This window comes from Dromiciops gliroides, chromosome 4 (assembly GCF_019393635.1).
Source record: "Dromiciops gliroides isolate mDroGli1 chromosome 4, mDroGli1.pri, whole genome shotgun sequence".
Classification (NCBI taxonomy): Eukaryota; Metazoa; Chordata; class Mammalia; order Microbiotheria; family Microbiotheriidae; genus Dromiciops; species Dromiciops gliroides.
Window position 1 is genome coordinate 477,624,128 of NC_057864.1, and position 25,195 is coordinate 477,649,322.

The window sequence follows — 25,195 nt, forward strand, 5'->3', positions numbered from 1 at the left end:
AGACTTCACTAGATGTCCAAAAGGGGCCTGTGTCACAAAAAAAGGTGAACAATCTGCTTTCAAGGGAGCAGAGTTGAAGTTTCCCACCTCATACAGACCGGGCCCCAGCCACGTCCCAGTGGAACAGGGCATTACCAGACCAGACCAAGACCATCCTTCTTGCCTTTTGTCTGTAAAGATGAACGCAGAATCAACACACAGAACACAACCAAGTGCTCACTGACGTCAGATCTGTAAGTTTATTTGCTCGATGTATGACGACTACATAATGACTCACATTCATGATATTCCATCACTGAGGAAAACTGCTAAGAATGGTCCGTGTGTGAAAGAATTCCTTACAGAAACACGGAGCTGGAAAATAATCACTGATTAGACCTTAAAGAGAGTTCACTGCACAACATGACAAGAAGCGCGAAGGCTCATTCCAAGAACACAGTCATTGTTCTCCTACACTGTGATAGTTATAATTTCACCGTGACAACCAACACCAGGCATTAAGATGAAAGCTAATACTGGTGTTTCTTTTGCTTTGTTTTCCTTTTTAGAAACAAAATAAGATATAATTGCATGTCACTATAGCAACATCCATAACAGATCAATTTGTTACGATCACTATTTGGTAGAGCGAACTTTACCCCCAAAAGAAAAAAAATAAATTAAAAAACTTTAAAAAATTTTTTTGAAGACTTAATTTTTTTTGTCATAGGAATACATAACATCTACAGTATAAGTTAATAAATCTCAAGCTACTGTATAGAAATACAACACTAGCATGCACAATATGGTATCGATAGAGTAATGAAGGAGCAGTCATTTCACCGGAGAAACAGTATCATAGGCAAGTGCATTTCTTAAAAAAAACAACAGAAACAAAGAGGAAAGACCAAGGAAGCTGCTTAAGAATCCAATCCCCACCCCCACTCATCCCAGCCTCTGTGTGCTCACGGGCTGAAGGGTTTGCTAAAAGCAGCCAGAGCCAAAGCTGAAGTTAAAAAAAAAAAATAGGTTTTGTAATTCCAGTAAATTGCTTCCAAATTATACAGGTAGGGACAACACTGCTCACGTCTGGACATGAATTTAAATTACTTTAAAGTAAAGAAGAGCCACAGCCCACCTTTCCCCCCCACCCCCACCCCATCAAACCTCATCCACTCCATGCCGTCTACTCACAGCATAATCTGGACTCCAGGTTCTTCCTATTTGTCCTCTCAAGTAGGGGTCATTTCATTGGAGCTTTCCCCCTAGATCTGGAGATGAATTTCTAAAGGGAGTCACTGTAGGGGAGACTGTGGGATGGTATATAGAGAATACCTTTATTCCATGTTAGGAGAATGATTTCTTTTGATTTCACTGGCATTTTGGGTCCTGTTTCATGATTATAAAGTCAATGTTGCTATCAAAATTTAGCAGAAGCATTTGGCAGCTATTTTTTCATTCAATTAATTATTTATTCCTGCTTAAATGAGGGGACAAAAGCCAAAATATCTGTGACCATAAGACTTTAGACACATTAGAGCGATTTTTACCAAAAACAAAACAAAACAAAAACTGAACGTAACATATAAGCGACACTGATTTATCATGTTTGTAGATCAGCATCTCCGAAAGGAGAAGGACCTCAAGACTTACTGGAAACCAATTGGTGGCAAGAGCCCTGCATCTTCCTTCCATCCTAATCAAGTCAAGCTCCATCTCCGGCATTCGGCACAGCGCCTGGCACTTAGTAAGCACTCAATCAATGCTTGTTGACCGACTGACTAAATAAGAAGGGAATGGCAGTCAACCTCCAACTTCCTACACTTGAATTTTTTAAAAGCTGGAAAAGTCCAAAGAAAAATGAGCCTTTAAGTCAAATAAAAGTAAGTATTATCTATTCTTGATTGGGGTCCATTTATTTTCTCCCTGACTAAAATAAAAGAACTTGGGGGGGGAATGAAGGGAAGAAGGGGGAGGGGTGAAGTTTCTTTTTCCTAAGGGGGAGAAGGCTACAGGGCTCCCTAAATCTCACAGGGGCGTGTCCATGTGATCCTTGCTCTTCCGTGGTGGATTTCTCTACCAAATGGGCTTCTAGCACCTGAAGTTTCCCTCACTATACCTGCCCCAGCCTCCTTAGGGTGGCCACCAAGCTTCTGTATAATCCAACAGGTAACCGAGTGTGGTGGGCCAAAGGTACAGTGGGGGAGAGTCAAGTGGAAAGGGATTGGCAGTGTAATCCCTGAGGAAGACGCTGTGGCATCATCTCAGAAAACACCAACACAGCACATGACAAGCAGACCCGAATTGTCTCCATTTTTTGTCTGTGGTGTTCGATCCCTCTCCCCAAAGCTACTTCTATTCAAGTGTTTCACAATTTTGGGTGGAGTAAATAGTGGAAAAGAAAAAGGAGAGGACAAAATCCCATCGCCACTTGCCAAGCACCCGTTCTTTACCCATGAGCCCCAGTGCAAAGCGGCTCTGCGACTCCTCGAGAGGGGGAGAGCAGGGCGCCAAACACCCAAGCAAATGAAGAGACACCACTGATGGCTTGATGTCACGTATGGCTGTCATGTAGAAGAATACTGTAAACTGTAACTTAGTGTCAATACTGCAAAGCTAATGGGCGTCTCGGAAGAGTTAGCGCGGGCTAAGTCTTAAGGCGAAATGAGCCGCCATACTGTGGGGATTGAAGCGATGGCAGGACGGGTAGCGTGCACCATGGGAGATACACCACTACGACACAGGAACTATACACAGCACCCACAACTCAAGACATGAGCACGTGAACATTAAAAAAAAAAAGACAAAAAACAGAACTCTTACTGGAACCACAGAACTTATTCAGATGAGGGCCGATCCATTCAAGTTGTTTTTTCATCTTAAACCCCTATCACTAGCAATAAGTTAAATCAAAGACAGCTCCACTCGGATTAATCTACAGAACAGTCCATTCGCCAGCGTGAGGCTGCCCCCACACACCAGCACAGCCAGCCCGACTCTCCACTAGTGGTATTTTGGCAAAAATGTCAAAGAGGCAATCAAAGATAGGCCGTGGGTTCCTCCCCGGGAAGGTCACCCCCTCCCTTCCCCTCCCCCACCCGACCCCCCCAACTTGTGGGAAAAAAATAAAGACTGCAGTAGTAGCATCGGCGTGCGGCTGCCAGTCCACCAGGAGGCTTAATTGTTGCCTTCTCCACCGTCGTCGTCTTGCTGATCACTGGTCCAGAGCGTGAGGTTGTCCCGGAGGAGCTGCATGATGAGAGTTGAGTCCTTGTAGGAATCCTCGTTGAGGGTGTCCAGCTCGGCGATGGCGTCGTCAAAGGCGGTCTTGGCCAGATGGCAGGCCTGCTCCGGAGCATTCTGGATCTCATAGTAGAAAACGGAGTAGTTGAGAGCCAAGCCCAGCCTGATGGGGTGAGTGGGCTGCATGTGCTCCTTGCTGATCTCATGGGCTTCACTATAGGCCTTCTCGGAGGACTCCACCACGGTCGCCCTCTTCTCTCCCGTGGCCACTTCAGCCAGGTAGCGGTAATAGTCCCCCTTCATCTTCAGGTAGAAGACTTTACTCTCGTACTGCGTCTCGCTGCAGTTCTTGATCAAGTAGTTGTCTAGCAGGCTTAACACATCTTGGCAGACAGCTTCCAATTCCTTCTCTATCTTCTCACGGTAGGCGCGCACCATCTCTATCTTCTTTTCATTGCCGTCAGCAGATGTCTTCTGCTCAATGCTGCTGATGACCCGCCAGGAAGAACGCCGAGCCCCAACCACATTCTTATACGCCACAGAGAGAAGGTTTCTTTCTTCATTGGACAGAGGTTCATTCAGTTCTGTCACCTGAATTTAGGAAGACATAAAAGACATTAGAGTAAAGGTGATATTAGTAGGGTTGAGCAATTTTTATGCTGTTGTTCAAATCCAAATAAGAGCAATTTAACAGAGAGACTCTGTACAGACAGGAACAAAGGGAAAGGAGGAAGAGAGTGATGAGATGCATAAAAACAGGACAGAACCTCAAAATACCACATCACAGGAATTCACTACCAAAATCTGGTACCTCTAACAAGATGCCCAAATCAAGTAAGTTTATCTAGACCTCTCTTTGGGGAAAGTAACAGATGGAAACAACCACTGCCTCCCATCTTTGGGTGCTGGATCAGAAATCTAATACTGATTAAAACCCAGACTTCTCCCCACTGGGGGAAAACAACACTTTCACCCCATTAAAGCACCAAAGAAGAGCAATACATGTGAAAACGGAATTCTGGGACAAAGATGACAAAGCCAATTTAGATCCAAAGTAAGAAAGTCAACATTTCTCAAGCCGTCATCACCATCACCACCACCACCACCATCATCATATTTCTCTCTCTCTCTCTCTCTACACACATACACACACACACACACACACACACACACACACACACACACACCTCTCCCTACCTTCTGGTAACTAACTAAATCTTTAACCTCATTCATCAAACAGCAGGGCTTTCTTACACCACACAAAGTTTTACTAGCACCTAACAACACAAAGCTACCCTTTTCTTCTGAATCAGAACCAAGCTGGCTTTTTTCCCTTTATGCTTTCATTCACTTAATCCAGTTTACAAAATTTTGTTGATTAGTTTTGGTGATATCACCTAACATTTATGTAGCACAAGATCTTCAGTTTTGGTCCACTTTTCTATAGAACATGCACTCTTCCACCATGTAGACAGAAGCTCCAGAAAACAATTCAGCCACACCCTCTGGAGTCCACAACTCCCCACGCTCACTACGTGGAACCCCATCTTCACATGTGCCTCTTTTCACCTTGGGCCTATAAGCCGTACATTAGGGGGAGGAGGGCATGTGAGGAATGTTGCCCCCAGTGACTGAAATGTCTAACCATGTCATACTCTGTGAACAGGTAACAACTAACTGCCCACACCTGTGTGAGGCAGGTAGACAGGCAGAGAAGGTAGGTACAGTTATCTGCATCTCCAGATGAAGACAAAGCACAGAAGAGGCTGGTGACTCATGCAAAGTCAACAAATCGCAGAATCCAGAATAAAATCCAAGTCCTCTGACCTCAGGACGTGGTCTTTTCATTTAGGCAACCCTACCTTCAAATCCAAGTTTTGCCAAACCATATTCTGGCATATCAAAAGCCATTTGTTAGAAACTATGGAAATAGAATATTAAATTAATTATAATTCTTTAAGATGACAAATCCGATCCTGAAAACTATGTTTTGCTAAGATCTCATTACAGTCACTTCCTTTAAACTACATACCATTTAACAGATCTAAGTAAAAAATTAAGATTAAAAAAGGATCTCAAAAGCCATCTGGTCACCCTCTCATCTTATAGAGAGAGGGGAAACCCAAGGCCCAGGAGTTAAATGATTTGACCAAGGCCACACAGTACAGTACTAAAAAACCTAGATTTGAACCTGGCTCCTGTGACCCCAAAGTCCAGTGAGTTTTCTTTTCATGATACGAGGTTTGCTTCATGGCTTTGATTCTACATTCTAGCATTAAGAAAGTTGTGCTGCTGTCATCAGACATGGTTCAAGTGATGTGAACAAGAACGTTTATGAAGGATTCTCTTCCTTGACACTATGGGACTTGGCAGCACCAGGATGCAAAGATGAGCGGGGCTGCTTGTTTAAAGGGAATCCTTACCACAGAGGAGAATCCCCCCTTCCCAAGTGTGGGAAAATCCTTCCTTCGGCCCCTCTGCCAGGTCCTACCACCCCCAGGCCATCCTGGGACAAAGCAAAGCTAGATTAAGCTTTTTCTTTCAATATATACAAATCCACAGAACCGTGCTCCGCTCACTTTTCTCCCTGATCTTGTCACTTCCTGTCTCCTCTCTTCCTCCGGATTCCTATCTCCCAATGGGTCCCAATTACCTCCGAATTAGTTTTTCAGCCTCAAGGCTCTCCACTTTCTAATTTGGCTCACAAAGTACCCCAAAATTAAATTGCCTCCATTATCTTGGCCATGCAGCCCCCATTCAAATACCTTTAGTGATTCTCTATTGCCTTCAAAACAACACCCAAACTCCTCGTTTTTGTGGCTGAAGAGTCTATGAAAATCACTTTGGACCCACCTACCAATTCAGCTGGATCTCCACTGGCTCTCCTATTTGAATACTCCAGGACACAATCTTTATACAGTCCCATTCCTACCACTAAGGAGACCTCCACCATACTTGCAGATGGGAAGAGGAAGGACAGAAGGCAATGGGAGTTAACAGCCATTCAAATGGCATGATTCATGATTGACAGATGAAATTTACTAGTAAAGCAGCCCTCTGCTAAACAATTAGTTAAATACTAGATTGTTTGCTGGCTTCGGGAGCAGGGAGGGAGGGAGAGAGAAAAATTTGGAACTCAAAAATCTTACCAAAATGGATGTTAAACTATCTTCACATGTAATTCACATGTATAAAAAGTAAAATAATAAGTTAATACTGATTAAAAATTTTGTGAAACAACAAATTTATTCAGACACAAAATATTGCTGAAACTCCTACCTATTCAAAGTGTTTTTAATTGGACAAACTTACTGTAGTATATTCCCAACACTAATGAACTCCATTCCTTGATCATGCCACTATATAGGTCCAGACAGCACACAGGACTACGAAGCACAGCACTTCTTGCTATAATATCTCTTTCACTGCAACATGAACCTTGGGTGCTCAAGACTACAAAGATTAAGTCCTGGCCCTTTCCCTAAATCATGCTGCCCTTCTTTGAGGGGCCAAAAACTATTTAAAGCCCCAATTGCCTCACCACTATATATCATAAAGCCTTCACCAAATAAGGATTGGTTCAGAGGCAGTCAAAAGTTCGCTATCTGCTTACAGGAAGAAGTGTGTTTTACTAACTCTCAAGCCTTAAATTGGAACATGACAGTATTATGAAATAGTACTATTACCTTTAGATCTAGTAACTCCGTCACATTTGGAAGATCCCCAAAGATATTTCTCTGCCAATAAAAGTCCAGACACAAGATCCTTCAACTTCTAAAAACTGAACTGTGTCATTCAGCCCTTAAAAAAACAAAGAGACTTACCATCTATTAATTTGGGGTGGAGCAGTCACCTGAATGGAAGGTACAAAATGTAGCTTTTTTGGGAGGGGGAGGAGACATTTATGTTTCAAAACTCAATCGACAGATCCAGTTTTTAATACAAATAAAGTAAACACGACTCTCGAACATAGTGCAACAATTCACCAGTGCCTGGGAGTTTAGCAAGAAATGTTGAGAAAGTACAAGGTTTTATTCCCCAGAGCTTTTCTGCTTTAAAAAAAAAAATTCTAGTTCAAGAATTCACTTAATTGGCTCTAATTCTGAGACCCAAACGACCCCAGTTCAAGTTCAAATTTCACTTACTGGGTCAAAGGTACCAAAGAAATGAGCCTGTGAGGAAAGGAGAACCAAATATCTCTCTTAACCACATCAACTGTTTAATAAACTGCTCTACCAAAATCACATTCGCACATGCAAATGGGGAGCAAAGTTAACTCTTATCTTGCTAAGAGCAAGGAAACTTTGCTGTTCCTGGATGATATTTTCACTGACTTTCTCATTTGATATTTCAGGCACATACAGAACACATTATTCCTAAAGCTTTCCAACTCCTCAGCCACCAGAGGCACCATACATCAAGATCAGACGATGCACACCTACGAGAAGGGGTAAAGTACGACATAAGACACCTAACAGGGAGACCCCTGAGCTCTAGAGGCCCGAGCCCATCCAGGGTTAGATCCAACAGGGATATCCATGTCCAATGTGCCCCAAAATACAGGCCAAGCGAGCGCTCAATTCTGCTTGGAGAGCACCTGGGTCAAAGGCAGAGAGCAGACCGGCATGCTTCTGAGGAAGCTCCCCCAGCAAAAGCTTCTTCCAGAGATGGAGCGGACATCTCCCTTTGCCACTCCCATCCACTGCCCCTCCTTTTGTCCTCGGGGGCCCTTCGAATACCAGAAGGCAGCTCCTTAGCTAACCCACTCTTCGGCTGGGTCCTTGCACCAGTCTTTACAAAACGTGACTTGGTCTATACAGTCCCACCCTCCATAAAGAGGATAGGCCAGAACAGAGCCCTCTAGAGGCCTGAAGGCCTGGAGTCACACTAGCTAAGTAAGTGATGGATTAGCTTGGGGGTGTGGGGGGAGTGTTGGTCACGCTGTTAGTTCATATTGGGTTTGCTGCCTATAAATACCCCCTCCAATTCTCCCACCTTTGAACAGGCTAGTCACCATCATCTCTCCTAGACGCAGCAAGTGTTTTTTTCAAACCTAGACCTTCCAGGCACAATCATTAAGAGTTGAGAACGAAGTTGCTGGAGATTCCTCATGGACTCCTATGAAACTCCGTTATCACTGGCACAGACCAGCAGGCTAGACAAGACGACAGGCTGCTGCTGCATGTGCCAAGTCCTTATACTCATTATCTTTGCAGACAGAGGATGAAGTGAACCTTTGGGAAACTTTGCCATTTGTTCTGTGTATATTAATCCTAAAGTTGTGCTTTACTGACCTAAGAACAGTTCAGCAAAGATTTAGTTAAGGGCCCAGTAGGTGCCAACCCCTAAGTGCTAAGGAGATGAAAAGATATAAAAATATGATTCTCTATTTCTCACAAGATGTACATATAAGTAAGGGCAGTGAGATCCACTAGGAGAGAACAGTGGTCTGAGCTTTTGAGTTCAGACATTATGACCTCTGTGACTTCAGGCAAGTTATTTCCATTCCCTGGGCCTCAGTTTCCTTTCCTGTAAAATGAAGGGCTTGGACTAGATCAAGGGTCCTTCAACTGGAGCCAGTGACCCATGTTTCCTTTGCAATCCACTGTATTTACAATCATGTTTCTGAGAGTGAGTCCATGGGCTTCACCAGCCTGGCTGCCAAGACACACACAAAGGAGAAGAAAGCTCTGGACTGGAGGTCCCTTCCAGATAAACACTGACGGACACCATGGAACCAATACAAAAATGGACCACTGGGGCAGCTAGGTGGCACAGTGGATAGAGCACTGGCCCTGGATTCAGGAGTACCTGAGTTCAAATCCGACCTCAGACACTTAACACTTACCAGCTGTGTGACCTTGGGAAAGTCACTTAACCCGAATTGCCTCACCAAAAAAAAAAAAGGAAAGAAAAAAGAAATGGACCATTAATGGAGTGGAGGGGAAGGGAGAAGACCCAAGGATGGCTGCACGGAAAAGCTGGCATTCAAGCTGGGCAGGTCTTTGGGCAGGAGGAGGCAGGGAAAGGAGGCCATTCCCAAGGAGAGAGTGACACTGAGGTAGGAAAGCAGCACCAAGAAGCAGAAAGGCAGCCGGGTCCTCTACCTGGGAGGCCACAAGAGTCAGCTGATCATCACAGACGGCTGTGCTGGTCTCCATTCTCTCCTTCCTCCCAAGCTCTCCCCTTTGAGGTATCACCTCGTCCAGGAAGCCTTTCCCCAGCAGACACTCTGGATACATTTGGTATTTAGCTTTCTATGTGCACGTTCTTACTTCTCCACTCCCATCACCCAAACAACAGAACAGAGGTGCCCTGAGGGCAAGGGCCTATTTTATCATTGTAAACCCAGTGTCTGGCACATAACACATTAATCAAGCAACAACAGGAAGGAGGAATTTGAGGTAGGAGAGGGATCAATTGAGGATGAATGACTGCAATAGTCAAGGCTGGTGAAAATGAGGGCTCTGAATGGGGTAGGAGCAACAGAAGGACAAATTAATGTGGCCAGTGATTAGTGATGGAAGATTATATCAAGAGAAAGCTACACCTAAGGTCCAAAGATGGCTGACACTGATGAAATAAGGGAGAAACCAAACAGACAAGGTGTTGGGAGTGAAAGCTCACTCAATTTCAAAGATGGGGGGGGGGGGGGGCCTGGGCCCTCGAGATCTCCAGCTGAGAGGTCAGGGCTAGGGATAGATTGCCATAGAAGGAGAGGAAAAGGAAAGCAAGGAGATTCAGACTATTATGGGGAAAGTTGAAGAGCAATGCCCACCTTCAATACACCTTTCCAGGCAATGGGGTGTATGAGAAAGGGCTCCTGACCTGGCAACAGAGTAAGGTGCTTCTGATCTTGCTTTGCCACCCATTTTGCTACTGTAAACAAGTCATTCCACTTGGCCTAAGCTTCCCCCATCAATCAAGCACAGGGGCCTGGACTCACCACTACACTAAGGAATTATTTATTAGCATTTATTTATTAGAATTCCAAAGACTGCCAGGTTTTTAGAAAGCTACAAGAAAGCACCAGCCAGCTTTATTAAATTATAAGCAAGCCAGCATTCCTTCTGTATACTAGATGTCACACCTCTATGTAGTAAAAGTATTTTTCAAATGTAGACAGATGCTGTAACACAAATTTCATAGTAGCTTTTGGTCATTATGTATCTCTTAATGTTGAAAGCAAAAAAGATCCTCATGCTCAAAGACTGGAAGTGATTGAGGTTCCTTTTAGCTCTAAAATTATTCATGTTCCTAAGTTTACAAATAGTCAGTGGTTCCATCTTTGTGAATCACTGTTGTCAAACTCAAAACTATATGTATTGGGGCAGCTAGGTGGCGCGGTGTATAGAGCACCGGCCCTGGATTCAGGAGGACCCGAGTTCAAATCCAGCCTCAGACACTTAACACTTACTAGCTGTGTGACCCCGGGCAAGTCACCTAACCCCAACTGCCTCACCAAAAAAAAAAAAAAAAAAATTAAAAAAAAAAAACTATATGTATGTGGAAGTGCCACTGAGCTCACACTTCTGTTAATGAACAGAAAAATGTTACTAGTAAGACATAAGCAAACAGTCTTTCTGCTCATTCCAGTGAATGAACAACAAGGTTTCTTAAAGCATCACTAATGTAGCAAAAGATAGGAATACTCAATGTTGGAGGCACTGTGGAAAGATACACTATGGGTAGAGCTGTAACTGGTTCAACTATTACAGAAAGCAATTTAGAGTTAGTCTAAGAAAGTAATTCAAATGTCTCTTCTCTGACCTAGTCAGGCATAGGCAATGCATACATCCACAAGAGGCCAATGATAAAAAGAAGGGTCTCAGACATTTGGAGATAGTGAAAAAGACCTGACAACTCAACAGATGCTCACTGACTGGTGAATGGCTAAACAAATCGAGGCACATAAATGTGATGGAATATTACTGGTGAACATGATGACTACAGAAGCATGGGAAGCCTTCTATGAACTAATGCAAGTAAAAGAAGTAGAGTGGGGAAAACAATTATCACAATAACACAAATGGAAAGATTGACAAAACTGAAAGTGATGATCCAACTTGGCCCCCAAAGAAAAGATGTAGAAAGGTGGCCCCCTTTTTTGGCAGAGGAAGGTAGGGAATACTGCATATGATGTCAGCTTTTTGCATGTGTTGGCTGATTTTGCTGATTGTTCCCCATTCCCCATTCCTCCCTCCCCCATTTTAACTGCTTGCTACAGTGTAGAGTTCCCTGGGAGGAAGAAGACACTCAAAAATATAGGTGATGGAAAAAAGCTACCAATACCAAATTATTTTAAAAGCAATACAAGTAGATATATTGCCTCCAGGATCCTAATCATGATGACTTATTTCTAGCAACTGTTCATTATGAAGCCCAACCAGTGAGCCTTGCTTGGGGTTCTCAAAATTGGAGCAGCCAGGGCAGGGACCCAGTTTCCTGACCTCTATTCCAGGGTTCCTTTCCTTACACTCACAACTGACACAAGAACATTTCATATTGTGGTAAATTCAATCCACTGCAAATCCATATTCAAAGTACCCATATATACTGATTGCCTTCTCATTCTGTAAGTTCCCATTTTAAGGAAAATAAAGACGGAACATCCTTGTCTTACCTATTTGGTCCTTTCTTCAAGTATTCCCTTTGGAGACCTGTAAAAGAACCTGAGGCTCAGGTGAAATGGATTTGATAGGCAGTTGGAACTAGGTGAGAAGCCATGCTCTACCAGAAGGGGCAACCAACACTAGTAACCACATTGAGGAGGCCAGAGAACCACATCTGTTTTTAATACTTTTTCAAACAAAGGAAGATACCAGGTGCTTGGTCCATCAGAATTAAAATACAGCAGAACCCAAACTTTTTTTCAATTGCTGGAAATAAAAGTACAATTATAACAAAACAATTTCCTTCTGCCATACCAAGGTTCAGTTCAGTTTCTGTCTTGAAAATGAACAATTCCTGCTCTGTGAATTATAAGCAAAGATTCTATGGCTCGGGGAGCTAACAATAAAAGCAAAGTTTCTACAGTTATGTAAAAATATATGTGAATATAATATGTAAATGTATTCTATAAAATGGGTGTGTGCGTGCGTGTGTGTAAAACACCTTGAAATAAGGAGGTTGGTACAAGATAGTGAGGTTACTCCTCCAGCTTGGGGAGCCTCTCTGCTCAGTTGCCTTTAGTCTGACCTGAAATGTACTCCAGTTCTAACAGGGCTAGCTTTCTGCCGCCACTGAAGGAAGCCCTCTACCCCCACCAGGGCTTCAAGGCTTCTATTTGGATGAAGAGAATATCATCAGCGTGAACGTCCCCTTCACTAACTTTTTGACAAAATGAGTTGTTGTGGCCAAAAAATAAATAGAAATAACAATTTGGAGACCAGTCTTCTTATACCCATACTCTCTGAGGTGGGAATAATGGGGGTTCTTGGATCACCAAACAACGGCTGGTGGCCCTGTCTTCCAAGTCTTTGCAGTTGGGTAGGCTCAGCCACACTTGGACTTCTAAAGCAATCACCCACAAACCATCCGAAGGCCTCCAGGAAGGACTTGTGGGGCAGATACCTTTCCACCCCAAGGTTACAAGTTGCTCTTTTGTGATGTCTTCTCCTTTTCAAGCTAGCTCCTAACATTTATTTAAAACATGATTTAACCAGGATCCTGCTGGGCTGACCGGGAAGCTTTGGCCAGAGGTGCAATGGGAAGTACTCTATCTCTAATTTGAGAATCCTATAAAGAGCAGAATAAACCTCGTTATCCTCACCGAGACATAACATGGTTAGCAAATAGACTTTAGCTCCTTTATCACGCCCTCAATTCTAGTGTCCAATGTTTTGTTCAAGGTCCAATCAACTCACAGGCACATGCTACTAGTTCTTATGACAAAATAAAATCCTTATGTGGGCAAATATTTGACTATCACAGGACAAATAGATGTAGAACTCCAAGGGCCCTCCAAAGTCATCTTGTCCAAGCATGTGGGCCCAACCAGTCGCCGAGACCTGTTAAGCGCCCTCAGCAGCCTCCGATTCAGATGGCGGGGTTCCCTCTCATCTGGAGGATTCCAAACAGCCCTTGACTGATCCACCTGCAGTCTCTCCTCTCTCCAGTCCTTCTCGGAGACCCAGGGCCCCAAACCAGGGTGGTTTTACACTGACCCTGGGTCAACTCCAGGCTCCTCTGTGGGGCATCTCACACCCTCCACAGACCGACTCCAGCCTACCTTGCCCAGCCAATTTCATGTCACCTCCCCACCTCCTTCTGTACACAACAGTCCCTTTCCTTTGGAGTCTGTTGCCCAGAATGGAGAGTTCTCTCACGTCTTCTGCCTCTCAGAGCCCATCATGCTCTTGGAAGCCAATTTAGATACCACCTTCTAGGAAAAGCCTCCCTCCCTGGGGTTGGCCATGCTCTACCCCCACCCCCCTCAGTGATTGTGTAAGTCTGTTTCTGATTTAGCGGCTGTATTATACCCTCCTAGAAGAATATAAGCTCCTTGAGAGCATTTCTCACCAAACATGCCTAGCATGTGCTAAGCACTTAATAGATGCTTATCAATTGGTTGCTGAATCATCCATTAGAGCGCACAAGAGCACAAAAATGAAGAATGGATGGGAGGGAAAGCTCATGCTCTCATTAACTTCATCCTTCTCCTTGGGTGGGGGAGATGTGAGGAAGGAAGACAGAGAACAATTCTACTAAAATGTAAGCATTAATTGTAAATGATTATTCAAGGTAATATCAGATAGTAGTGTCAAAATTAGATCAGAATTCAGTCTATTATTGAATCACATGAACAACTATTGTTATTTTTTGTCCTTCATTCTCCAAGAGGACCATGATGTTGAGAAGTGATGTCATGACTTGCAATAAATTGGATTTCAGTGAGGGAGGGCTGTGCAGTCACCAGCTTTACATTCTCCCCTCCAGAGCCATCTGGGTCCAGTGGCAATATATGTATCAGGATGACTAGAGATGGCCCTGGATGTTTGATGCAATTGGGATTAAGTGACTTGCCCAGGGTCACACAGCTATTAAGTGTCTGAGGAGAGATTTGAACTCAGGTCCCACCAACTTCAGGACCAGTGCTCTATCCACTGTGCCACCTAGCTGCTCCGTATAGATTCTCTCCAGTCTTTTCTTTTATATAACCATTAACGTAATAAAGAAAGGGTGTGACCACAAAACCATTAGTTAACAGTATAATGATATTTGATAACACATTACATTATGAGAACATGTACTAAGGGGAAAATTTAAAGTGCATACCACTGTGTCCGGGGACCCTGTATTCTCACAATTCCAGAAATGGAATGTTATTAAACAATTTTCTGTGTTTTGATGTAAATAGAACACACATTAAAATAAAAGCCATCAGTTAATAAACTGACACAATGGCTGTTAAGAAGGGCAAGCAGCCACAGACTATGAACTTGAAGTGAACCTTGTAATAACTAAGGAGTATAATAATGGCCAAAGATGGCAGACTTCTCTAGAAATGCATTGAGGACCCTTCTAAAAGATACCATCTAATACTGACTTCTAGAATAGCCACACATATGTCATTCAGGTGTACAAGGACCTGCATTTATTTACTCCTCCAGCCAAGAATGCTGGTTAATTGTCAACCTCAGAGATGACTGGCTGCGAAAACACAATAAATAGAAGGTAGTTCAGTAATTATACCAAGTGGCAGTGGTGACTGCTAAAGAAACAGAACAAATTAAAAGGCACCACATGAAGTTCGAGTCAAAACAGTAAAAAGAAAGCACTAACTAGTAAGAACACTCACTGTGGGCTCAAAAGACACTGGAAAAAATTAGTTAGCTTTTAACCAGGTAATTCTATTTAGAAGCAACATGTGGGGCATAAAAGACACATACCCCAGACTATAAAGAGAAAGGCTGCAAGAACAATTATGTTGTTGAAGATCTGACAATGTTACACACCATTACATGGGGCAGAATATTTGTCAAATTGTTAACTAGTTTATTAGCAGGAACAAGAAACTATTCCTAGGCTATATGCTCTTAATCTCTAATCAAAGGGGAGAAATCATGCATTGGATTCGGGAGAAGGACTTATGTAGCAGTCTCTTAGGAAAATCCATTTCTGACCCCACTTTTTGCATCTTCTTGACTTCCTTCCCCTCTGCCTCCTACTTAATGGAGGTGGCTGGATTCCTTAAAGCCATGGAAATGGAACCCAGGCACTGGGAGGTTCTCTGAAGGCAAAGACTCTGAATGAAAACGTACAGCCACGTTTGTCTCTTAAAGTCTAGCTTAAGTATAAAAAGACTTGTTACCAGGCGCTTAGCCACCAGGCATTTTTTGAGAGGGTAGAACAGGCATTCATTCAAGATTTTGCTGGGGCACCCAGAAGTGCTGGGACCTGGCCTACAAGAGGGAATACCTATAAAGGGTCAGAGTCTTGAGTTGAACATTATCACCTATTTGGTTCATCTGATGGGGTTCGCTTAAGCTGAATTCATGACAATCTTTCCGATTGGATGATTATATTCTTTTTTCTTTCCCAACAAATGGCTCCATGTCTATTCCAAGGCCTATTGTGTGTGTATGTGTGTTTTGTAACATCTTTGCCATTCACCTCAGTTCTAACAGAGGCAGTTAAACAGCGATAAAAATTATATTCCCCTCATCTCCGAAATTACTTGGCACCACCATTAAAAGCAATCAATGACCTGATCAGACATCAATCATATAGAAAGATAACATGGTACTTCTAAAGATATTCAGAGAGCAGCTAGATAAACAGTACCTATCCAAAAGAGGGAGTCAGTCATTAACATCTTTTCTCAGCTGGACTCCCTGAAAAACCATCTTTGTTTTGAATTCATCAATTTCCATCGGACACTGTTTGGGTTTTTAAAAATCTAACATCTAAAACGGGCATCAATTGTGCAGATAACTTCAATTTTTAGTAAGCTCCCTTAGATGCCCAGGAATAGCCCCTTTTCTATTTTAACTAAGTGATACACGATTGCAAGTAGCTAAGCTGTTTCTGAAGCATTCAGAAGCCTTGATCCATGAGGAATGAGCCAGTTTCACAGCGCTAGAGCAAAGTCTCCAAGTCTGGCCAAGAAGGCAAATTAAACCCACACCAAGGAAAAACTAGCTTCTTGTTGATGTAGCTTGAGCTTATTCCTTCATCCCTCTGGCCCCTCCATCAGAAATGAGGAAAGGCAATCCAAGAGGGAAGCACTGACTCCCTCCCTCCTCAGCCCTTCAACATCAAGGCCCCCTGAAGAGTCTGATGCCAATCAAGATGAAGGGGCTGTCCCTGAAAAGGAAGGCCCTTTTCTGCTATACCAGCACCTAAGATTGACAGCTGAGGCTCAAGAAGAGAGGGAACTGCTCCTTTTCTCCTAGCTACTAAGGAGTTTTTCCAAGGGGGCCGGTTAGGGCTATACACCACCCCTCCATTTCCCAATCACCCCAGCTGCCAGGTAATTGAAGGTCAAGGAAAAGGACAACCACGAAGAGCCCTTCCCTCAGCTTTTCATTCTTCTCCACTGCTGCGGGTGGAAGGAAAGCCCTCAAGGAGCCAGAGCTTGAAGGGGCCTCGGGCCGTGTGAAGAAAAACCTCCACTAATGAGACGCCTTATAAACGGTGGCCCAACTTTTGCTAAAAGACTCCTGGTGACTGGCAACTCAGTCTGAAAGGGCTGGACTTCAGGGACTTTAAGGACAATCCATTTTGCAAAGCTCTGCTAGCTTTTCTTTGAAAAGCCTAAAATATTCTTCAAGATCCCAACAAGCCCCCACCCCTAGACTCCCTTCCCAAAGGTGCCAATGGCCCCCTGCCAGCCTGGCTGCTGTCTTTACTCCACTGATGGCCTCTAAACCAACTATGGCACCCTGAACCAAACACTCTCCTCCACAGATGGTCTAAGGGAGAATAGAGACGGGGGTCTCTATGTCACCTCATTATTCCTGGAAGCTATCATTTTATTGATGCAACCCAAGGCTGCATGGGCTTTGTTTGACTGTTCCCTGTACTAAATACACCACCCCTCACAATTGGCTAATTTCACCTATGTTGACCTTGTAGCACAGTAAAAGGCAGCTAGGTGGCACCATAGTGCAAAGAGCACAGAATGACAAATCTGTCTCAGGCACTAGCTGTGTGACCCTGGGGAAGTCACTTCACCCTGTTTGCCTCAGTTTCCTTATCTGTAAAACAAGATGGAAAAGGGAATGGCAAACCATACCAGTAACTTTATCCAGAAAACTCCTGATAGGGTCACAAAGAGTTGTACATGACTGCAACGACTCAACAATACTCAAAAACAACTCAAACTCCCACATCTTGTTCAGACAATTCACTAACCCCATCTCATACTTGGGGAAATTGATCTTTTGAACCCAAATGTAAGACTTTACATTTATCCCTATTGTACTTCAAACTGTTATCAACCCAATGTCTTAACTGATCAGTGTTTTTGGATCTTGTCATTCCTTCCTGGCTTTGTTACCTGTAAGTTTATTAAGGGTAAAACCCTTAATAATTTTATTCAAAACCTTAATTTAGCCTGTCGTCCTATTTCCTTTTGGGGTGAAGAGGTTGGAGGGGGGCGGGGAACAAGACAAAAAGCTTTCAAGCGTGTTTAAAGCAGCAGGAAAACCTCATTGGTCAAGGACCTACATAGAAACCCAACAGTGACATAAACATTCAATAGCAAACTATCCCTACAACATATAAAATGCAGAAGCCATTACTTTATCACACAAGAATATTCCATTCTCCAAAACTAATGTTCTTCCAAATTGTTAGTCAGTCTTCTTCATATTTCCAAGCGCCCCCAGGTACTCTCCCTCTGAATTCACACTTTTCCAATTCACTAGTAGCTCCCTGCCCCCTTCCCTTGATTCATTCTCTCTAACCCTGGGCACTATCAGCACTGGAACAAATCTGTATCAAAGTACACTGGTGGGGTGGAGAGGAGTTACTGGCACTTCTGCTGACCCACGCTGGGCCCTCCCTGCTGAGGCAAGATAATTATTCATTCATTACCTTTTTGCTGAGATGCTGGATTGCTACAAAGGGGGCAGCATGAGACTCGTACTATTCTAGAATTTCTTTTTAGGAGAGTTTCTTTCTAGAGCTTTGTAAGCCCTGGTCAAAGGGCAGCTTCTTGTTTCCTGGGTCTGGGTTCTTACTCCAAGTCCTGGTGACACAGTCATCATTCCTGCTCAAGAGAACACAACTCCAACCAAGCAGATTTGAGCCGATCAGGTTTAAGCCTTCCTGCTGCCTTCTTGCTGTCCCACTGCAGCTGCCTTTTCACACTCAGCTGTTTGAAGGAAAAGGGGGGGTGTGGGGTGCTCTTTAACTGCCCCTCCTCCACTGACAGCTGCCCCCTGTGATCACTGTCATATTCCCAGCCCTGATACCAGGCGTCCTGGTGACAGAATTATTGGAGATGAAAGGACAATTCACATCATACTTGGTCCTCTTCCTCAAGCTCAGACGGGCTCTAGAGGACAAAAGGGGGAAGAGTAATGATCTGTTTGCTTCGGTGGCATAAATGTCTAAGTCTTCATTCCACTAAAAGCTCTGTATGTGAAATCTGTGCCCCATCCGCCTCTATACAAGCAAAAATCACGCCGTAGATGACACCAATGTTCAAGCAAGGCAGAGAAATCTGCATATGGCAGACCCACAAGTGAAACGCCCGCACACATAGGAGTCTGCTCACTCATGCTGAATGGTCATTGCAAAGGACAAGCCTGAAAAATGGAGAAACAAAGCGACAGCCCCCAGGACCGGCCCACAGTGGCTCCTTTCTATTTGAAGTGCAGTGCAAGGGATTTGACAGCAAAGGGAGCCTAAGAGCTGGTAGTTTTCTACATAAAGTGACTGGGGCTTCTCTGCATTGAAAACTTACTATGGCCCTGGCTTTCACCACAGGCTGTAATAAGATATAGAAATCAAATAAAAAGCCACGAAGCAGGCAGAGGTAAGAGCATGTCTAAGTCTTGGGCTATTTCATTGGTGTTTTTGTTCATGCTATTTGGGGAGACAGGGAGTGAAGGTCAAGGGGGACAATTTTATCACTGATGCACATCAGCCAAATCATCTGTAACAGTCTTAGAGGTGACTGGATGACTCCACAGCATGGTGCATGGATAGACAGGGTCAGCCTTGGGAGTCAGGAAGGACTGAGTTCAAATTCCACCTATGCCAACATACTGGCTTATGTCACCACAGTAGTCACTCAACCTCTGAGTAACCCAGGCAATTCTTTAAGACTAAGGTACATAAGAGTTAGTGACCTGCATCCACCAAGGGTGTTTCCACAGTTCAGAGGTGCACAAAGAAAAACAGGATGGTCACCCTGGCCTGCCTGATGAAGAAAATGTTAGTCTTTACAAAGGGGTCCAGGAGGAGGGAATGAATCACTGGTGAGGCTCACAAGGCTGCTAAATGACATTAATAGTCTGTTCCTGGGAGGGCAGCTAGGTGGTGCAGTGGATAAAGCCCCAGCCTTGAATTCAGGAGGACCTGAGTTCAAATCCAGCTTCAGACACTTGACACTTACTAGCTGTGTGACCCTGGGCAAGTCACTTAACCCTCATTGCCCCACCAAAAAATCCCCCCACCCCCCAAAAATAGTCTGTTCCTGGAGAGGGGAAAAAACACCACCTGATGGAATTTAAGAGCATTCTTCTTTTCTTGATCCCCACATCACCAGGTAGTGCAGCATCCATTAAGGGACATTCAAATAGAGGTGGGAAAGAACTGCTTCATGGGGGTGGGGCGGTGCTTGAAGAATGAATGCCTTTTAAATACATTTGAGAAGGCCCCTCCCTCTTCCATAAATCACTGCTTGGTCGGATATTACACCCAGGTTTGGAGTCAACTACCAAAGAATTCATCTGGGTGAATACTGTGTGGCTTCCGGGGGTTGGCCAGCATCTTTGAAACAGAAACCTGCTACTTAGCACAGTGCCTGGCACAAAGTGCATGCTTAATAAATGTCTGATCGATTAAAATGCAAACCAAGCAGAGTCAGGGCACATTCTTCCACCAGGTCCGGTGCTTAGGATCATCAGCATGCTTCAAATATCATCAACATGTTCCTATTTGCTGTAAGATTCCTCTCTGGGCAAGGGGAGAGGAACATCTGTCACCTTACTGGATGAGAGAAAACTAAATCCCTAAAACTTTACCCCTTTACATAAATCCAGAATTTGGCTTACTTTTAAAAACTGCTTCTAAACTATAATGGCTACCATGGATAGAGCACTTTAATGGCAAAGCACTTAAATATCATCTCAGTTGACTGTCACAAAATCCTTGGTAGGCAGGTGTTATCACTGACCCCATTTTACAGATGAGGAAACAGAGGCTACATGCTTTGCCCACTGGCACACAGCAAGTGATTGTTGGAGGTTGGATTCGAACTCAGGTCCCTACTGACCCCAGGTCAGTATTCTATCCACTGTGTTACCTTAGTGTCTCAAAAACACTAAGCATGAAATATTACCATAATTCTAGGGTAAAGTCACTAGGCTAGTTTCATAAAGTTTTACATTTAAGCACAGTCTCTTCCTACCCCTGGTTTGACATCTAAAAATTTAACTTAAGGTTTTAAAAAGATGAGCTGAGTAAGGTCAGAGAGGCTTCTACATAGCCCATAGGCCCTGAGTTTCACAACCAACCCACCTTTGAGGTCCGTACAGCCTTTTTCCTTAATGAGGTCCAGAGATATTAAACGATTTGTGCCCCTTGTCCAATTAATCAATTAGCAATTTAATCAGTCAACATTTATTAAGCACCTACTAAGTTCCAGACACTGTGCTAAGTGCAGATCTCTCCTGATTCTAAGTCTACTGCCCCATACTGGCTCTCCAAGGGGTATACACAGAAGATCAATCAACTGTGGAACTCCAAAGCCCCAAGAGGGAAGAATTCCCATCACTTGAAAGAAGGTCTGGCAGACAGCCACCTCTGAAAAGCCTGCAGAGGTATTATTACTCCATTAGTGATAATGGTTATTGATCCAGTCATCCTGGAATACACATCAGTTAAAAAAACCAGAAAAGAAAAAGGCGAATTTAAGATATAATGTAAAGATTCCTCATTTCCAATTGCTGGCAAGGTGCTTTCTTTAAAATTAAGGAAGTCTCTAAATCCCTTATGAAATAGAAAGCGTTAACACAGTGAAGGTTTTAGTTGTCACCTGTAGAACTCCTTTTCTTTCCCAGGGCAGCAGCAAGTACTAGTAGCCTACTTAGAAATATTAACTTCTTAGCAAGCTATTATAAAACCCAAGTACAAAAATGGTATTGTCTAGGACATGAGAAATAGCAAGGTGCTCTCCCCCCAACCCTCACAAAAAGCAACATCCATTTAAATTCTAGAGAACAGTTCAGTTCAATTGAAATCTCCAATGATTAATCTGACCGGGAGGTATTTCATCACTTTCATTTGGAACACCTGCATACCGCCACTGCTGCTTTCAGTGCCTAAATATTTGGGGCAAGGTAACGGAACCACGGCCACTGGAGAGGACAGCCATTAAGTACGACTGGGGTGGGAGACGACACACCTCAGAGGAAGGTTGTGGAACTTGCTCATAATGACAATAACATTTATAGAATGCTTAGTATGTGCTATGAAAGCCTCTCATTTGAGGTTTGTAACAGCCCTGGGAGGTAGGTGCTATTATCTCTATTTTTACAGCTGAGGAAACTGAGGCAGACAGAGGTGAAGGAACTTGCCCAGGAAATCATGCCATTTCCAGGTTTCCTTTGGTCTGGTTCCATCCTTCCTTCCCCCACTCTAAAGCATATTTGCTAAATGTAATGTTATACAGCTACTATGCGTCTAAGATGGAACCTGAACTCAGGTCTTCCTGTCTCTCTATCAAGCTGCCTAAAGTCACAATCCTCTAAGGAGGTGACATTTAGATCCTGGTCTTCCTAAGGCCCTTTCTAGGCTGCTGCTGAAGCTAATATACCATGTGGACACTTGTCATAAAAACACTTTCCTTAATTCAAGCCCACACCCTGTGATTTGATTAATGAGCTCTATTACAACCACAGGGTCCAGGTATAAGCCCATACTTTTTTTTTTAAGCTTATTTAAAGAGAAGTTCATTTAAATGACAAATTTAAGTTGTGTTTTTTTTAAAGCTGAATCCAAACTTAAACATACCACGAAATTCAAATATTAGCAGCTTATCAATTGCTATTTGTTATCTGTCATCCTACAAAATGGCTAGATGTGATATTAAAAATAGAAAGATGATCAGCCCCACTGTACATCTGGATGTCACTGATTAGTACGTCTAAAGGCAAAGTGATATTGGAATAATATTCCGGACGCTGGAATAACCCTTCGTGCTATCACGAATTTCATTTTCTCTAAAGGGGTATATACAACAAAAATTTTCAATCCCAGTTGGCTCTTGTATTATCGAATTTCTGCATTACCTTGGCCAGGGGCCATTCGAACACTCCCTACCACCTGGGCGCATTGCAGCCTCGGTGCCATTATGTGTGACATCACCGTGTTGCTAAGGCAATGAGTGCGAGGTCATAAGCTTTCCTGCAAAACTGCAAATGAGGAAGAGTTAGAAGGTTCAGGTTGGAAAGACAGAGCAGTCAAGACAAATCCATTTAAGATTAATGCCTGTTTAACATGCTGGAGGCTAATCTACTGCCAAAGAAGAAGCCAGTGTTTGAATGTAGGATGAAAAGCCATCAATGGTACCAATATTAAGTTGAAACACAGGTGAGAGCATCCATTCCCCCACAATGAGAACATAATTGTAGCAGGGAGCTCCTCCCCTCATAATTATTCCTTTTAAATGTCTAAACATAAAGGTTTCAGCATGGCCAACTTCAACGATCCAGTTCAACTTACACAGGTGTGACTGAAATCATGACAATATACATGAGGTTGTCCAATGAAGGAGGGCTTATATTATATAGTTATTTTAAATCGGTGTATTTTGAATACCTTGGTTATATAACTGTATACCTTTTGTTATCTATTTGTCAAGGATACCTGAAGAGAGCCTGACAAAAATCAGGAGGCACCGAAATTGTCCATCAGATTATGCCATTTCCAGGGTTCATCTGGTCCTGCCTCCCTCCCTCCCCCATTCTCCAGCTCTCTGACATGTTCCCCCTCTGATAAATGTAAGGTTACTGAAAAAAATGCTGCATTATAGGCAGGCAGACAGGCATCTGTGCACCAGACAGGCTGCGACATTTCAACATCAGCGTTCCCTTTTCATCAGCAGGAGGGGACACTCCAGCCTTTTCTTTATTAAAGGGAGGAAAAAAAAAAAAGAGCTCAGACCTGCCTCACGAAATAATTTTTTTAAAAAACACCATTTTCCCCCTTTCAAGCAACCCCTCCCTCCCTCCACCCTGCCTAGCCTCTCTGCAATATGACAAATGCAGAATCTTCTGGAAGGACTTGATACTGCCTCCCACGATCGCTTTGTTTGCAAGATCAGATCAGAGGGATGATTTTTTTTAAACTTATAGGGATTTCAATGGATGGATGCCTGCATTTGAAAAAGAAACAGCAAATGACACAAATCGAACCACCTCGCTCGATGCATAACCTTTATTTTAAGGGGAAATACTGCACGTTTCAATTGACAAGGCTGGGGGAGGGAAAAAAAACCCACGGAGATACGTACGAGACAATGAAAAGAAAAAGATAAAATGGTAAGCTGCCCCCCAGCCCCCAGCCCTCCTCCCCGAAGGCAGGAAGAAGGAAGGGGAAGGAGGTGGGGGCATTTTTAAAGAAGAAACTGAGCAAATAAGAGCCACGCACAGCGATTTTGGAATGACTGGGTTTTTTTTTTTAACAACTGATCCAGGGATTTTTTCTGCCCCCCACATTCTGAATTCCTCCTGGGGTGGAGTGGGGGGAAGGGAGTGGTGGAGGGAGCAGAAAGGAGAAAGCAGAAGCAGGCTGGCGAGTGAATGGGCGAGGCGCCGCCCAGACAGACAGAGAAAGAGGAACCTCCGAAGACCGACCGCATGGACGCGGCGCCCCCCCACCCCAGCCCCACCCCACCCACTCCCAACACCCCCCCCACTGCAGGGAGGGCACAAAGGGTGAACCCCCTCCCCCATCTGGCAGCCCAGCAGGGTAAGGGGTAAGGATGGAGGCGTCACGACAGCCACCGGCCCTGTCGCGACAGGGCTCTGGGCGTCCCTGGCGCTGTCGCGATAGAGGGAAGGGGCACTCACGTTCTTCATGGCCGCGGCCATGTCGTCGTAGCGCTCCGCCTGCTCGGCCAGCCGGGCTTTCTGCACCAGTTGCTCGCGGTCCACCATCTTCGCGGGGCGGCTCGGGCCGGCTCCTGCGGGGCTGCGGGGCTGCGGGCTGGGGCGGCGGCGGCGGGGAGGGCGCGCGCGGCGAAGGCGACGGCGGCTCGAGCCCGGGCGGCAGGCCGACCAATCACGTCCGCGGGACGGCGGCGGCGGCAGAAGCTGCTCAGACTTCGGCTCCTGCTGGTAGTGGTGGTGCTGCTGCTGCTGGTGTTGCTGCTGCTGCTGCTGCTGCCGCCGCTGCTGAGGCTCGTGCTGCAAAGGAGGAACCCGGCGCGAGTCGGCTGCGGCTGCTGCGCGTGCCGCGGGAGGACAACCCCCTACGGTCACGCCCACGGTCCTGACGTCAGCGCGAGGACCCGCCCCCTTCCACCTCCTCCGCCTCAGCTCTCCTCTCCCCCAAGTAACCGCCTCGTCGCAAGGCCTCCTGGGACTTATAGTTTTCCTCGTGGGAGCGAGTGCCCCTGGCTACGTCTGGGCTTGTGCGAGAAAGACTACACCTCCCAGGAGGCTTTGCGTAGAGATCTCTCCGTCTTTGACGAAGGGGAGAGGCCGTGTAGAGTGGGGCTGTTCGCAGCAGGGCACCTACAGAAGGAGGGAGGGGCTTGGGGGAGAGAGCCTGAGCCACAAGAGGCGGGGGT

General features: G+C 44.5%; 1 protein-coding gene across 1 annotated transcript; it reads right to left on the reverse strand.

The window, feature by feature from the left end:
• Window positions 1-213: 213 nt before the first annotated feature.
• Window positions 214-24,890, reverse strand: YWHAG (tyrosine 3-monooxygenase/tryptophan 5-monooxygenase activation protein gamma). Its single transcript, XM_044000200.1, has 2 exons — window positions 24,474-24,890; window positions 214-3,813 (listed from the first exon to the last, which is right to left on the reverse strand). The coding sequence occupies exons 1-2, from the start codon at window positions 24,558-24,560 to the stop codon at window positions 3,157-3,159; spliced, it is 744 nt and encodes a 247-aa protein (XP_043856135.1). The 5' UTR covers window positions 24,561-24,890; the 3' UTR covers window positions 214-3,156.
• Window positions 24,891-25,195: the final 305 nt, after the last annotated feature.